This window comes from Callithrix jacchus, chromosome 10 (assembly GCF_049354715.1).
Source record: "Callithrix jacchus isolate 240 chromosome 10, calJac240_pri, whole genome shotgun sequence".
NCBI lineage: Eukaryota > Metazoa > Chordata > Mammalia > Primates > Cebidae > Callithrix > Callithrix jacchus.
This window is the reverse complement of record NC_133511.1, coordinates 82885160-82902006: the sequence shown is the minus strand read 5'-3', so window position 1 is coordinate 82902006 and position 16847 is coordinate 82885160. Positions and strand designations below refer to the sequence as shown.

The 16847-nt window shown below is 45.7% G+C and overlaps 1 protein-coding gene across 29 annotated transcripts in view; it reads left to right on the top strand.

Moving 5' to 3' along the window:
• Window positions 1-16847, top strand: part of PLEKHA7 (pleckstrin homology domain containing A7) — a 260456-nt gene that overhangs the window by 157627 nt on the left and 85982 nt on the right. For 28 of the 29 annotated variants that reach the window (XR_013523322.1, XM_078340689.1, XM_035264207.3 and 25 more), the window contains 2 exons: window positions 15724-15835; window positions 16624-16728. Coding sequence is in view for 28 of the 29 variants with exons in the window: in XM_035264207.3 (XP_035120098.2) it covers window positions 15724-15835; window positions 16624-16728 (217 nt within the window). In the remaining variant the exon portion in view is untranslated. Of the gene's footprint in view, window positions 1-9371; window positions 9465-15723; window positions 15836-16623; window positions 16729-16847 lie in introns of all 29 variants that reach the window. The other variant, XM_054241451.2, reaches the window with a different exon arrangement.

Here is a 16847-nt window from a genome sequence, read left to right as displayed (position 1 = left end):
CATACCCAGCTGATTTTTGTATTTTTCGTAGAGATGGGGTTTTGCCATGTTGCCCAAGCTGGTCTCAAACTCCTGGGCTGAAACAATCCTCCTGCCTTGGCCTCCTAAATTGCTGGGATTACAGGCGCGAGCCACCACATACTGCCCTGGACCCCATCTCTTTTTTTATTTTTTTATTTTTATTTTATTTATTTATTTATTTATTTTATTGCATTTTAGGTTTTGGGGGACCCCATCTCTTAAAACAATGTGTGTATATAGTGTGTGTGGGGAGGGGGTGGATAGGTGGGGAGAAGGGGTGTGTAGCCTCAGACTGAGCTAAACCAGCCTCCCAGGTAAGCCTCAAATAAGAGTCCAAAGTCCAAAGAGGAGAGCTGGTAATCCCCATTGTCCCTGGACATTCCGAGTTCTTTCTGTTCTCTTTTCCTAAAATGAGAACTTTCCTGCTCCTCAGCTTGGTTTCCACAGGGCTCTCAGGGTGCTCACGGGTGGATTCTAACACCCAGGGCTTGTCTACTTAAAAATACATGTACAGGCCGGGCGCGGTGGCTCAAGCCTGTAATCCCAGCACTTTGGGAGGCCAAGGTGGGTGGATCACGAGGTCAACAGATCGAGACCATCCTGGTCAACATGGTGAAACCCCGTCTCTACTAAAAATTACAAAAAAAAATTAGCTGGGCACGGTGGCGTGTGCCTGTAATCCCAGCTACTCAGGAGGCTGAGGCAGAAGAATTGCCTGAACCCAGGGGGCGGAGGTTGCGGTGAGCCGAGATTGCGCCATTGCACTCCAGCCTGGGTAACAAGAGCGAAACTCCGTCTCAAAAAAAAAAAAAAAAAAATACATGTACAGCCCAAGCAGGATGTGTTTTCCCAAAAAAGGAAGGCAAGAAATGTGCACAGGTGGCTTTGTCCCTTACCATTCATTTGAGACAGTTCTATTTGAAGAAGACAACAGGTAGATGTTAGCTTTAAAGGTTTTTTTCTTCTTCAAATCATTTTTCCTCTGTTTAGTCACTTAGGTCAAATATGATCTTAAAATAAACTCTCAGTATTTATATTTTACAGCATTTCCCTCCCTCAGTACTTCCACCTTTAAACTTGTTATTATGGAAAGAAAATTAACATAGACAAAAGAGAGAGATATGGCCAATTCAATATTCTTATTGCCTATCTTCAACAATTTCTAAAACATGGCTAATTTTATTTCATCTATCCCCTCCCTCTCATCTCCTAGATTATTTTGAAGCAAATTCCAAACATATCATTTCATTTCTATAGTGTTTTCAGCTTAGAATCATTATCCCACAATACGTTTAAAGCTAGAAAGCTATAATTATGGTGAAACTGACATTCTTACACGTTTGCTCTGTGCTAGAGGCTTTACATGCATATCTCATTTAATAGGATAATCCTGAGAGAGAGACTATCATTGCCATTTTAGAGATGAAGAAGCTGAGACCCAAAGATGTGCCCAGAGACACACAGCTAGGAGAGCCAAGATGCTGTCCCAGGTTAGCCAGGTTTCAAGGCCTGTGCTGCCTTTGTGTGGTGCTCCCTTCATCAAGCCCAACTCCTATCATAGTTAGTGGCCACTTCCTAAATTATTTTGATGCTGCCGGTCCGTGGAAGATGACAGTCAGGGTCTGGGATTGGGAGTCTTGACTTTGGAAGCATTAATACTAGTAGAGAGAGTGAGTGGAAGGTAAAGATTGTCTTGTCTCCTAGATTGAGAAAAAACTGCTTTTTGAAGAGAGCTAGGATGTGGATTCCCCAAATTCCAGCTCAGAATGAATTTGTTTATAGAATCCTGAGCTCTTGGGAGGTCACTGGCTTCAGTCCTCAGGCATCACAGACCGGCGCTTGTCGTTATTAAGTCTGGATGGAGAATCCATCAGACCTTTAGCTTGGAAAGTTACCAACTTCCACAAGAGCTGCAAGAAAATGCAGACCTACCATTACAAAACAATTGTCACACACAATTCCTTTCCCTTTCATTCTTAACAGAAGACTTTGTCTCCTGACCATTCCTCAGAAGGTAGCCTTTTTCCTTCCACCGAAACATGTCTGTAGTTAATTTCAATTCCATCCAGCATCCAAGGAAAAGATGCACCTTCTTTTCAAGGCTTACTTTTTCCCTCTAGATCCCATCTCCTGGATGTCATGGGGTACCTGCTTGTCTCAGGTGGACGATGGCACTGATTGGCCACACATTACTTGCAACAGGCAGAATACACTGTAGGCATTAAGAAGGGAGGATTCCTATGGACTGATGTGATGATTCCTGCATTTATTAAATACCGAGTGTGTGCCTACATTGTGTCTGGGGCTGTGCTGGACTCTATAGGTACAGCAGCAAGCAACACATGTGGTCCTGGTGGTGAGGAGCTTACCGTTGAGTAGGGAAGATGCCTGGTCTTAATAGTGTGAATAGATACATCTTCTCACTGTTAGCAGGTGAGACTCACCTGAGCTGCTCGGAATAATGTGTGCATGCCCCTCAAAGGATAGTTTCTCATTTTACAGATTAGAGGCATGGAGAAGAGAAATGTAAAAGCTATGATCTGATGGTTCCAGAGGACATGAGTTCTGAGTGTTCCAATTCCTGTGTCAGTCATACAGAATCAGTCAAGATAGGCTAGGGTCTGCTGTGATAAGAGATCACAAATGTGAAAAGTGTTCGTGATAGAGGAAACATAGGGTTCAATGGGGGTTGATAAATGGGGACTCCAACCTGGCTTAGGGGCCACAGAAGGCCCCCTCATCTGGGAAGGGATGTAGTTTAAATTGAGATCTGTCTAGTCAAGATGAACAACCTGGGCAAAGACCTAGAGGGGAAAGAGGGTAGAGCATGGGGGAATCTACACCAGTTGAGGGAAAGTGAAAAATGAGCACTAGATGGATTCTCATTGGAAAGTAAAATGAACAGGATTTGTTGATTGATTGACTGTGATAGGGATGAAAGAGAAGAAAGGCTTTCTTGAAGCCTCTGGCCCTAAACTGAAGGAAGAGGGAAGATTTACATAAGGGAAGATAAGTGTATGCATGTGCATGTGTGTAGGTGTCGTTCACAGCTGAGGGGAGTGTGACCAGCCTTGGCGGGGTCAAAGGGTAAAAAGGCTGACTTGCTGTAGAGGTTTGTGAAGAGGAGTGTGTAGATAAGGTTGAAGAGGGGGGCTGCAGCGAATTACCTAAATTGCTTCCTCCCAAATGAAATACCCTTAACATTTACCTCCTAGGGAAGCTCTGGAGGGTGAGTGAGGCATGATTTCTCCTCACAGAAACAGTTGTTTTAAATTATGCAAATGAATGAGATTCTTGTTTTGTTCCTTTAGAGGAGCTTAATTTTATTGTGTAGTGTGTTATGTCTCAGACTAATGTCTCTAGTAGAAAAAGGAAAACTGGCTCCTTTCTTTTTCTTCTTCAAGGAGAATCTGCTAAGGCCAGGCACTGGAAGTTGTAACCACATTGACTCCTCTTGCCAGAGCCTTCACCGCAGTTTTCTGTAGTGAATTCTTCTGGAGCAGTGGTTCTCAAAGTGTGGTCTTTGGATCAGCATCACTTGAGAAGGTGTTAGAAATGCAAATTCTTGACCCCCAGACCTACTGAATCAGAGACTAGAGGTAGGGCCCAGCAATCTGTGTTTTCACAAGACTTCCAGGTGATTCTGATGCAGGTAAAAATTTAAGAGCCACTAATTTAGGCAATTTGCTCTTTTCATACCTTCTAAATGACTCCCAAGTTTTCTCTTCACCTCCAGGTGTCTTCCCACTTCACCTCCCAAATATCCATCATTCTCAGGGCTACAGTGACAATCTTAGGTAGATTTTTGTCACATAATCTTGAGTTTCTTCCTCTGTAGGAATAAGAGAAAAAGAATTTTTTTAAAAACCCATCTCCATGGTGACTTCTCCTAGGAGATTATTGGTGTGAACAGATACAGCTCCCCATTGTTGGCAGGTAGGACTTGCCTGAGCTGCTTGGAATAACCCATGTGCACATCTCCAAAAGATGGTTTCTCATTTTACAGGTCAGAGGCATAAAGAAGAGAAATAATGTGAAAGCTGTGACCTGATGAGGCCAGAGGACATGAGCTCTGAGTGTTCTAGTTCCTGTGTCAGCCATACAGAATCAGGCGAGATAGGTTAGGGTGTGCTGTGGTAACAACAATAAACAAAGGCTAGTTTCTCACATTCTTTTCAAGTCCATCATAGGTCACCTGATGGACTCTGTCTTTTTCCCTTTTTTTTTTTTTGAGGCAGAGTTTCACTCTTGTCACCCAGGCTGGAGTGCAATGGTGCAATCTTGGCTCACTGCAACCTCTGCCTCCTGGTTTCAGGCAAGTCTCCTGCCTCAGCCTCGCAAGTAGCTGGGATTACAGGTGCCCACTATGATATCCCGCTAATTTTTGTATTTTTAGTAGAGACTGGTTTCACCATGTTGGCCAGGTTGGTCTCCTGACCTCAGGTGATCCACTCTCCTTGGTCTCCCAAAATGCTGGGATTACAGACATAAGCCACTGCGCCTGGCCTGCTCTGCCCTCTTTACTGAGGACGGCTTCATTTCTGTAAGAGAACTTGTCAATTGGGCTTTGGCTCTTGCACTCACATTTCTTCAGCTATCAAGCAAATCACAGGACCACTTCAAACTTCAAAGGGGGCAGGGAAGCACATATTTATTATGTACCTGGGAAGAGAATCAGAAGTATTTGTTGGACAGCACTAATTATTACCCTTAATAAACCACACTCCAGATTTGTCAAGGCAGATGGGACCTTTTGAGTCTCACAAGCTGCTTTTGCTGTGTGGAGTCCATCCTTCCTTCTTTTCTCTTTTCATTTCTTCTTTCTTTTCTTTAGAGACAGAGTCTCCCTGTGTTGCTCAGGCTGGAGTGCAGTGGTATGATCTTGGCTCACTGCAACCACTACCTCCTGGATTCAAGTGATTCTCCTTCCTCAGCCTCCTGAGTAGCTTGGATTACAGATGTGTGCCACCATGCCTGGCTAATTTTTGTATTTTTAGTAGAGACAAGATTTTACTGTGTTGCCCAGGCTGGTCTTGAACTTCTAGCCTCAAGCAATCTGTCTGTCCCAGCCTCCCAAAGTGCTGGGATTACAGGAGTGAGCCACCCACCTGGCCTAGAGTGCTCATTTTCTCATTTGACCTTTTCTGTTATGCTACCCAGTTTTTTGTTATACCCCTTGAGGGTAGTGGGCATCAGTCAATGAGTTCTGTAGCTTTGTTCCCCCAGGAGACATTCCTTTACCCCTTACCCCCGAACAGCAGGTGTGTGAAAATGCCTCATGGGAGAGCTAATACAAGCTCAGGCTGTATTAAAATTACAATGCATAGAGAAAGGTGGGGAATAGTTCCGTTATATCATGGCTTCTGTGAATCTCTTCATTCATTCATTCAATACAAATTGATGGAGTACCGAGGACATGCCAAGCTGCAAACCCCATGTTCTGGATACTAAATTTTAAGAGAGGTGTTGAGCAATTGATATTCCCCCTAGGAGGGGGACCATTATGGTGAGGGTTCTAGAAGCCTTGTCCTCTGACCTGTTGTGATTAATCTGCAGAAGAGAAGATGGAAGATGTGGTAAAAGTCTTTTAGAAGGGCTAGCAGATGGAAGTGGGGTGCATTTATCATGCGGCTGGCAAAGGCATGTGTCAGATCCATGAGTGAAAGCTATTGGCAGGCAAATTTCAACTCAACTCTGTAATTTTCTAAGACACTGTATTAGTCTGCTTCATGCTGCTACTAAAGACATACCAGACTGAGTAATTTATAAAGGAAGGAGGTTTAATTGACTCACAGTTCCACATGGGTGGGGAGGCCTTACAATCATGGCAGAAGGCAAATGAGGAGCAAAATCACATCTTACATGGCTGCAGCCAAGAGAACGTGTATAGGGGAACACCCCTTTATAAAACCATCAGATCTTGTGAGACTTACTATTATAAGAACAGCATGGGAAAAACCTATTACCATTATTCAGTTACCTTCCACTGGGTCCCTCCCATGACATGCGGGAGTTACGGCAGCTACAATTCACGATGAGATTTGGGTGGGGACACAGCCAAACCATATCAGACACTTTATAGCATCCCTTGTTTCAGGATCTAGGAATTCCTTGTTAATATTAAATGAAGTATTCTACCTCCTAGAATAAGAGTTGGGAGCTTTTAAAATGAATAATATTAATAGTATTGCTAGTATTATTTTTATAGCTAACACTTGGCACCCTTACTATTACCAGGTTCTTTTCTAAGTGCTTTACATTTATTTAATTTTCACAGCTATCTTGTGAGGAAGATACCATCATTATCCTACTAAGGCACAGAGAGATTAAGAGTCTTGCTAAAGGTCAGACGGAGAGTAAGTGGTAGAGTCAGGATTTGAATCCAGGTAGTCTGGTCCTAGATGCTATGCTTCTAAACATTATGCTATATTGTTTCTCATTTTGGAGGTCTTCTGTGGACAGTCCTCTTCCTTGTCCATACTCAGTGTGCTGATTGAGTAGGCTACTGCCGCAGAGAGTTGTAATTGTATTTGCAGCAATGAAATTTCATCTGTAATAACTTTGCACTTGTTTGAAAGATGCCAATCCTCCTCGGTAGTCTTTTCTGCAGAATATGTTCTCAAACCTTTTATCTTGGGGCCTAATTTCCAATGATTGGGTCATTTTGCTCCTCTCCTAAGCCTCTTGCCTGATTCTCAGTGACTTTCTGGAATTGTGAGCTTGAAGCCAGACCTGTTCTGGCTAAAGGAGCCACATGCAGGGCCCCTCCTAAGAGGTAGTCCTTGACACAGAACTTCCAGGACTATGGTTTTGGTGTTTGGTGGTCATGCACAGGAGTGTTTTCTCCTCAGTGCTGGGCTGCCCAGGGAGCCACTGACAAACGCCTCTGCAGCTTTGGGGGAAGAGGAGAGAAGCGTTCCCGAGCAGTGACGCTGGCAGCTGACTGACAGCAGGCTGTGTACACTGATCCACAGGCTCTGCCAAGCACTTGATGTTGAGGTGGGGCCTAAGGTTGGGAGAAGAGAGTATGTGCTTAGTAAGTTCAGAGGCCCACTCGTGTGCTGAGACGCCAGCTGCAAGGCATACAAGATCACTTTGGAGGTTCCAAACCTGGAGGGTGCCCTTGCTTGACCTGCCTTTCCCAGCATCCCAGTGAATTTAGCTTCTTGTTTTCATTGGAGCCTGAGCAGCATAGTTTTCTCATTGGCTTATTTGGAAAAGAAACACAAGCTGGAATTTCCTGGAATGTTGTGAGTGGTGTTTGGAGGATACCACTTAAAAAAGATACTGTCTTGCCAAAGGTAGGAATTATCTTCCAGATCTTTGACCTCTTTGCTAAAGGTGGTTTATTTTGCGGATTGCAGGGTGAGACTCTTCTATGGCATATGCTGATTATGGGCTTGGGGGCGGGTATCATTCTATGCTAGGAGATGGCTGTCTCCTGTTCCTCCTGCAGCTACAAGTTGGTAAAGCGGCAGTGAGAGGTTTAGAGCACTGGAGGGGGAGTTGCTCCTAAACTCCCAAAGGAGTCTGTCCTGTTGCTCATCTGCTGAGCCCTTGGCTGTGAGGCTAATGCTTTGCTATCTACAGTTGATACAACCAGCACCTTGTCTCTAGATGCTGGCAGTCTTGGGCTAGCTTTGCCTGTTGTATTTGGTTGCCATGGTAGCAGAAAAATGAGGAAAAATGGAAACATCTCGCAAGCAGATGCAGAAACTTGACTGTTCAGTTTTCTTCCCTGGACTAGGAGACAGTGTTTGTGACAGTAGCAGGTAGGGGAAGAGATGGTGATGGGACCTTTAGTGCATTCAAACACCTGGGTGTTGGCTGGGCTTTTGGTGTTGCTGTTTTTAAGGGCATTGGCACTGGGGATGCAGACATTACCACACAGCAACCATGTCTTCAGCTCTGTCTGTGCTGGGCAAAAATGCTGCAGTGGTGGCTTTGCTGTGTGAAGAAGGGAAGCTGCTTCCTGCAAGTAGTAATTTTGTTTCTTCCTGTGACTTCCCTTCTTGTCCTCTTCTTTTACCTCCCCCTAGTCTTGGACATGCTCAGATCTCCAATAAAAAATATTGTCTAATAAGAGAAGTAGCTGCTTGTTAAGCTAGGAAGAGCGGATAGGCTAGAAGAGGGCTCACCAAAGGCACTGGTTAGAAGAGGCTGACCCAGGGTCAACAACAGAACAGGACCTTGTAGCAAGTTCAGGGCAATACTATGATTTGGGGAACAGGTGTGGGGAGGTAGGGGTGGCAGCACACAGTGCTTATGGGGTTATTTTCATGCCAGGCGAGGGGCTGCTGTTTGGGCTGGTTTCTAGCTCCTGGGGTAGAGTGGGGTGAGGAACTGCAGCCTGTGTTCAACAAAGGACTTGAGGGGGAAGGAGAAGGAGCACAGTAAGCCATAGTTGAGTAATGAGGCCATAGTTGCTGAATGAAAACCCGTGTCAGACAGCCTCCCCCAGGGTGTTGGGAATTTACAGTGAGCGTTGGCGGTCTGTCTATGTGTGTCTCTTTCTCTGGGAAGATGGGGTGTGGAGGTGTCTGCCTGTTTGGGATAAGAGCTTTCTTTTATTTCCTGGTTTTCATTGTGCATTGCTTTTCCCGAACCCTTAGCTGATGGGTGTAAGCTGCTAAAAAAAATGTGCTGGTATTTGTGAATGTGTCTTCTTCTTATTTACTTTTCCTCTATGTCAGTAGTTTTAGTTGAGCTCTCTGTGTGCCGATTCCTTCAGGACAGAGCATGACCTTGGGAGCCAACTTAACCAGGAATTAATGGGATAAAGGTGTCATTTAATAAGGTGTTCTTGGTAACAGACTTGTGTTTCCTTATAGCCTTCTAACCTCCCATCATAGCCTTGATGATTTTATTTATTTATTTATTCATTTTGAGATGGAGTCTTGCTCTGTTGCCCAGGCTGGAGTGCAGTGGCACAGTCTTGGCTCACTGCAACCTCTGCCTCCTGGGTTCAAGCAATTCTCCTGCCTCAGACTCTCGAGTAGCTGGGATTACAGGCATGCACCACCATGCCTGGCTAATTTTTTGGTATTTTTAGTAGAGATGGAGTTTCACCATATTGTCCAGGCTGGTCTCAAACTCCTGATCTTGTGATCGGCCTCCCAAAATGCTGGGATTACAGGCGTGAACCACTGTGCCCGGCCAACTTCCTTCTTTATTTAATGAATGAGACCGTGTCTTGCTCCATGGCCAGGGCTGGAGTGAAGTGGTATGATCCTTGGCTCACTACAACCTCTCCCTCCCAGGTTCAAGCAATTCTTGTGCCTTAGCCTCCTGAGTAGCTGGGACTACAGGTGCGCACCACCATTCTCAGCTAATTTTTGTATTTTCTGTAGATACGGGGTCTCATTATGTTGCCCAGGCTGGTCTTGAACTCCTGAGCTCAAGCAATCTGCCCACCTTGGCCTCCCGAAATGCTGAGATTACAGGTATGAACCACTTCACCCAGCCAATGTTTTTTTCAATTTTAGTAGAGGCAGAGTCTCGCTACATTACCCAGACTAGTCTTAAACTCCTGGCCTCAGGTGATCCTCCCACCTCAGCCTCCCAAAGTGCTATGTTTATAGGCATGAGCCACTGCTCCCAGCCCTTGATTATTCTTGACATTACTGTTCTCCTGAGGAAAGAATAGGAACCTAATCCTCCAGCTACAGAGTTACTGTGCTTTAAACAAAAAATTTTTTTCAGATTAGATACTATTGGGATGTTTATAGGAGATGACTGTTTAGAAGTTAATTGTTTGGCACCTTGAGCTTTCTGGAGACATATGCCTTGGAAATAAAGTGTAGCTGGGATTTAAGTTCTGGGATCTTCACTGGTAACAGTTCCAAATGATGCTTTTCATGTCTTGGGTGCTTTATGGTTTTCAGTGTCATTTCAAGTCACTCAACTACTTTGTGAGATGAGAGGTAGTTTCTACTTATTTTTCAAAACTGGAAACCCAGGTCCAGAGAACTGATGTGACTTGTGGAGGAGTCAGTAAGCTGCAGCACTTGGCTGAGATCCAGTTATTCTGGGCTCTTGCTCTTTCCCCCACCCCAGGATTTCCTTGATCTGGGGATTGGTCTTAAGAGTGAAAAGAGCAAAAGCCTGCTTCTCTCAGACCTTGGAAACTGCCATAGTGGTCTCTCTGTGGCAAAGCCCAGATTTTGGAGTCCAGTTTCTGTCTTGAATAAGTTACTCGTCCCTCTGAGCCTTAGTTTCCTCCTCTATAAACAGAGATACTAACACTGACTTTGCGGTGTTAGGTGAGATAATGCAGACTAAGTGCCTGGCATACAGTAGGTGCTCAGCAAGTACAGCCTCGTCCTTCTGCTTGCTTGACTTTGTGTACCTGTCCTGAAGAGCTGGTGTTACTTGTCTTGGTGACCTGCTTGTTGCAGCTTCGTAGATATTTTGCTGTGATTCCTTCATTCTGCTTCAGCTCACACCGTTGATTGAGAGGTTCCCAGTAACCAAATCCCATTAACTAAACCCACCTAATTTCAGACCCAACAGCTTCTGTATCTGTAACCTCTCTTTCTTCCTACATCTGTCAGTGTCATATGCATTTAGTCCCGAAAATGCAGGAAGCAGCAGCACTCCTTTTATAGATAGGGACAGAGAAACTGTCTTCCTGCTCAGGCTCACTTCACATATCCTTGACAAAGTTCAGAGGAGAACCAAGTCACTTTTCACCTGGGCTTCTCCAGACTGATTTTGTCTAGGCCTAACTTCTTTTGTTCGTTTCAGATGGTAGGAGGTTGCGTTCAAACTCTAGCTCACTGTTTTCATCTTCAGCCCACATCCCTCCAGCAAAATAATCAGCATTCATGTAGCCCAAGCCAGGGAGAGGGAAGTCTTTGTTCAAATCATCCCACTGTACTTGGGATTTCAGATAACACAGAAACCTGGCAAACAGGCTTTTAAATTAATAGGTTTTATTTGACGACATCAGCAGTCTGCGTGTGCAGGATTTTGGGTCTCCTCTCCCAGGGGTCTGTGTGACTCAGTGTGCCCGAGGGCATGCTGCTGGGAACTGAGTGCCTTTCAAGGTTGCTCAGCTCAGGGGCACAAGCTCTTCTCTGGGAAGTGGAGGTGATTCTTAGATAAGACTCCTCAGTGGAGTACACTCATTCTGAGGAGTTGAGGACAAATCAGTGTCTGCCGCACCAGGCTCTTAATGGGAAACAGTAACTGGCTGAAGCAAATGATACCAGAATGCCCACATCCAAGTGAGGGATGTTCCTTTCGGTGTTTCTTCAGGAGGCTATACACATGCATTGTTGATGTCCCATTGCTCATTGCCCATTGTGGTAAACCACCACTGGAAGTTTCCATCAGTGCCAGTTTTTTAGCCAAGTGAGAAAATTGATTTTGAGACTTTTTTCATATCCCCACTTTTGGATACCAAATGGTATCCCCAAGCATGACCACCGTTTTTTTTTAACTAGTTGTAATTCCAGATAACTTATAGTTATTTCTAAAAGTCGTGGTCATCCTTAGAAAACCTAAGAGATCATGACCCACATTGAGAGCTTCAAAGGAGCGTCCTCTGAAGGCTGATCTTGTTACTTGGACAAGTGAGTAGCTTGTGTGTGCCTTGTTCTTTCAAAGAGCAAGGTCAGGACCTGCCAAGTATGAATTGAATCTATTCCTTGAGTTGGGAGCTGTCACTGCTCATCTGGGCCCTTGGTGAAGACATCATCCCTGTTTGTAGATGATACAGTTCCTTCCCTGGGGCAGATATAGTTTGGACTTTAGTCACGTCTCCTAATAAGCCTTCTATGGGTGTGGCTGAGCTGTGTAGAAATGAGGAGTTGAGTTGTCTTCATGTGTGTTTTCCTATTCTTTCCCCACTCCTTGCCCATCACTGTCCCTCCCTGATGTCCAGTCTTGGGACCATAATCAGTCATTCTCTAGCCAAAATCTGTTTATACCTGGCTTCCTAGGTGGGAGTTGTACCCTCTTTCCTCATTTACCCAAGGCTGCAGGGAAGTCATCTTTCTTTCCATGTTACTGGCTGGGAGTAGCCCCCCAACCAGCTGGCATTCCAGAAACTAGGTTGGGGAGGAGATGTGGGGCTAGAATGTGCGGGTTTGGGGGGTGATTAAAGTTAGATGTCAAGATTGTAAGATGCTTTATACTGCACTGGTGAGATGATTTAAAAGCATATTTTTAGACTGGGTGTGGTAGCTCACGCCTGTAATCTCAGCACTTTGGGAGGCCAAGGAAGGTGGATCACTTGAAACAGGAGTTCGAGACCAGCCTGACCAACATGGTGAAACTCCCTCTCTACTAAAAACTCAAAATTATCTGAGTAGCTATGTGTGCTTTATCCTTTCAAAGAGCGAGGTCAGGGCCTGCCAAGTATGAATTGACCAACATGGTGAAACTCTCTCTCTACTAAAAATACTAAATTATCTGGGTGTGGTGGTGTGTGCTCATAATCCCAACTACTTGGGAGGCTGAGGCAGGAGAATCGCTTGAACCCGGAAGGTAGAGGTTGCAGGAGCCGAGATTGCGCCATTGCACTCCAGCCTGGGCAATAAGAGCAAAACTTTGTCACACACACACAAAAAGGCCTGACAGGGTGGCTCATGCCTGTAATCCCAGCACTTTGGGAGGCTGAGGCAAAAGTATCGCAAGGTCAGGAGTTCGAGACCAGCTTACCAACATGGTGAAACCCTGTCTCTACTAAAAATACAAAAAATTAGCCAGCCGTGGTGGTGTGTGCCTATAATCCCAGCTACTCAGGATGCTGAGGCAGGGGAATTGCTTGAACCCAGAAGGTGGAGGTTGCAGTGAGCCGAGTTCATGCCATTGCACTCCAGCCTGGGTAACAAGAGCAAAACTTCGTCTCAAAAAAAAAAAGGCCGGGCACAGTGGCTCATACCTGTAATCAGTACTTTGGGAGGCCAAGGCAGACGTATCAAAAGGTCAGGAGTTTGAGACCAGCCTGACCAACATGGTGAAACCTTATCGCTACTAAAAATACAAAAAAATTAGCCAGGTGTGGTGGCAGGCACCTGTAATCTCAGCTACTCAGGAGACTGAGGCAGAATTACTTGAACCTGGGAGGCAGAGGTTGCAAAGAGCCGAGATCACACCATTGCATTCCAGCCTGTAACAAAGTGAGACTCCATCTCAAAAAAAAAAAAAAAAAGATTGTAAGGTGCAAAAATGGCAAACATAGCTATTTGTCCTGGATTTCCTGGCCAGTCACATGTTCAGATGGTCTTTTCTTTGTTTACAGAGGTGGAATGGCATATCTATTTGATAGAATGTGATGCAGTTACTTGAAATGATGTGAACTAACAAACTAATGGAGAAAGTGTTTACATTACAATAAGTTTTTAAAATGAAGATGTGAAATCATATATATAATTTTGATTATATGTAAACAAAAAAGCACCCTCTTTCTTCCTACCCCCACCCCCTGCAAAAAAACCAGGCATATGAAAAGAATGGAAGTAACTATACCAAGCATTACAAATGGTTTTCCTTTCAGAACTGGACTATAGGTGATGTTTTTCTCTCTTTTCAGCTTTTTCTTATATTTCTCAAATACTCTGTAATAAACCTATAATGTCTTAAGTGGGAACAAATTACATTTGATAAAATCCCAAGCTGGCTGGGCATGGTGGCTCATGCCTGTAATCCTAGCACTTTGGGAGTCCAAGGCAGGTGGATCACCAGAGGTTAGGAGTTCAAGACCAGCCTAGCCAACACGATGAAATCCCATCTCTACTGAAAATATAAAAATTAGCTGCGCTTGGTGGCAAGTGCCTGTAATCCCAGCTACTAGGGAGGCTGAGGCAGGAGAATCACCTGAACCCCAGAGAAGAAGGTTGCAGTGAGCCGAGATTGCACCACTGCACTCCAGCCTGGGCAACAGAGTGAAACTCCATCTCAAAACAAAAGGGAAGAAAAAACCTAAACAAACCTTTTTTATTTTGGGACCCTGTGTCCTGAATTTCAGCTTAGAGATAACAGCTGCCATAACTGAAGCAACCTGAGTTCTTTTTCCTTATCTCAACCTCCGGAAGTCTGAAGAGTCAGGCAAGACCAGGTTCCAGGATGTTTTGGACATAGTTCTGTCTGGAGAAAGAGGGTGGATAAGGCAGCCTCTGGGAGCCCCTTTCTGCCCCTGATCAGTGAGTATCTTGCTGCATACAGCCTCTGCCAGCAGCAAGTATGGTGACATTTCTCCCTCCGAGTGGGGAGCAACAACAAAAGTCTGGCTGGGTTGGAGGCCGGGGGCGGGGAATCTGGAGTGAGTGTCTGAGCTGATAAGGAGCCAGTGCTCTTTCTGCCTAGTAGGACTTGCATCTCCAGCTGCCAAGCATCCCACAGGGCCCAGCCCTTTGGGAAGCTGGTGCCTGCTACGGTGGTCCTGCTGCTGACATTGCTTGGAAAGTGCAGTAGTCACGGATACTTCTGCAGAGAACTTCCCTTGTGGTGTTGGATATTGGGCTCTGTCTCAGGGCACAGGAAGGATTGCTTATCTTTTGAGCCGCAGGGTCTTAGAAGAAAACAGCATATTTTCCAGGTGGAAACTAGGATGTTCTCTCATTGCATTGCTCTAAAAGTGACCGTGTGAAGGATTTTCAGTGTCCTGCTTTGTCAGCTGCATCCTGCCCGGATCCTCCAGCTCCATCTCCTTAGGGTTCTTGCCCAGGCCTCCAAAGCAGATTTTCTTCACTCTTCAGGCAAGAAGCCTCTGTGGTCTGCCTGGTCTCCAGTGACCTGGATCCTGTTGCCTATTGGAGCAGTGGACAGAACTTGGAAACTTCCACTTTGAGGAAGGACTTATCAGGGTCTTGGCATCAGGCATCCAGCTGTTCAGAGATAGATACTGGATTTGTGTGAAGGCATTTGTCCATGCTGCCTTAAAAGACTGGCAAATGCTGGAGCTCTGTGGAGGCAGGTGAGAAGGACTTTTCAGTGGCTCTTGAGTATTGCACTGAGATGCTCCCAGAGAGCTGGCCCTCCCAGGGCAGCTTCTCGGTGGGAGCTTCATGTTTCTGGGATGCTGATGGGGAAGCCCCAGAGATTCTTACTGGAGCCTAAGGCTTACTTCATGTTTTCCTGCTCTCCTGGCTTGGCATAAGGGGTTAATATCTCTGATAGCTCTATTTTGGGGCAAATGGAGTGTTCCCAGAATAGGACTCTTTGTTGAGTAGTCTATTTTGGGAGACAAGCCCCACTGGCATTTATGCAAGGGATTCTCTGTGTATATCTGGGGGTGTGGTTGTGTGCGCAAGTGATTTCTTGTTACTAATTATAAACAGCTGCTTTTGGGAGGCAGGGAAATGGAGGTGTGTGTGAGGGCATGGATTGCTCTTGCATGCTGAGAAGAGTGGCGCATCTGTGCGTGCCCATCAGATGGGGCAGTCGTCACAGACACCTGATTAAGAGTGAGTGTGGGGACTTCCAGACATCAGCAGGGATGACAGTCTGTGCTCCTTTTTTGGGGTGTCAGGCTGTGGAGATGTGCCCATCTGTCATCCTCTTAATTCCCTGAAGCACACGGGCAGACTGGCCATCACGGCCCTCTGGCTGCAGTCTGAAGTCAGGCAGCCTCCAAACCATCAGGGCTGGTTTGTTCTAAGGCCCAGCAACCAATTCCTATCTGGAACTATTCTTACTGCGCTTCCTACTCTGCAGCTCAGCTCTTACTCATTGGAATCCCCTATCTCCCCCCAGGCCGAATCCACGTATGTCGAAGCAGGACAGAAACCAAAGACCGTCCAGCATGGTCAGTGAAACATCCACGGCTGGGACCACCTCCACCCTGGAGGCCAAGCCTGGACCCAAGGTGAGCTCCTGGCCACTGGTTCCTTCCTTCCCCTCTTTTATATTTTGCCAAGCCCCTTTGTAACCAGAAGTCCATTTAATCTTCACTATAATTTTGTGACAGAGACCCATAAGAAATGTTCTCCCCAAATGACAGATCAGGAAATTGCGGCCAAGAGGGATATGTCCCTTGTGCAACAAAGCAGGTGATTGCTGCCAGACCCAGCACCCATGTCTAGTTCCTGGAGCATGTTCTTCACTTTCCTTGCATGGTTGGGAGGGCCGTGTTTCTGTTTACATGTAACTGTGTGTTAAAGAGAGCTTGGAGAGATTTGGAGACAGGAGGCCCTGAGAAAGGGTGCCCAGAAGTTTTTGTGCTGCAGGTGTAGAAAACACTAGGATCAGGGAAAAGAACCAGCATTGCAGAGAGGAGGAGAGTGCTAAGGGTGAACCCAGATAGGAGGGGTAAATATCTGGAAATTGGCAAAAAGCTGTGACGGAAAATTAGCTTTGCTCCAGAAAGCCATGGAACATATTAGAGCCAACAGCTGCTGTTGAAAGTTGACTGAAAATTTTCCTTTTTTTTTTCTGTGACCCAGCTGGGAGGTTTGCCAGGTCTTGGGCTTGCCTTTTAATTAGAATGCTGTGGCCATGTGCACACCTGTTCCCTGTCTCCTGGCTGTTCTTTTGATCAAAGGGTGCTACCGTTTAGAGTGAGGCAGAGAGAGCTGACAGTCCTCCTAACATACAAGTGCTTTTTTGTGCCACCTTCAATTTCCTGCTGCTGGAGTTCAATCTGCTTTTTTGTAGATCATAAAGTCCAGCAATAAAGTCCACAGCTTCGGGAAGAGAGACCAGGCCATTCGGAGGAACCCCAACGTTCCTGTGGTGGTGAGGGGCTGGCTGCACAAGCAGGTGAGGACCCTGAGGAGTGAGAAGGTGGAGGAAATGGCTCTGGCTGAGTTCTTTCCCTTCCTAGGCCCCAGAAAGCTAGGAACAGGCATGTAAGCTTTCTGTTCCTGAGTTTGTCTGAG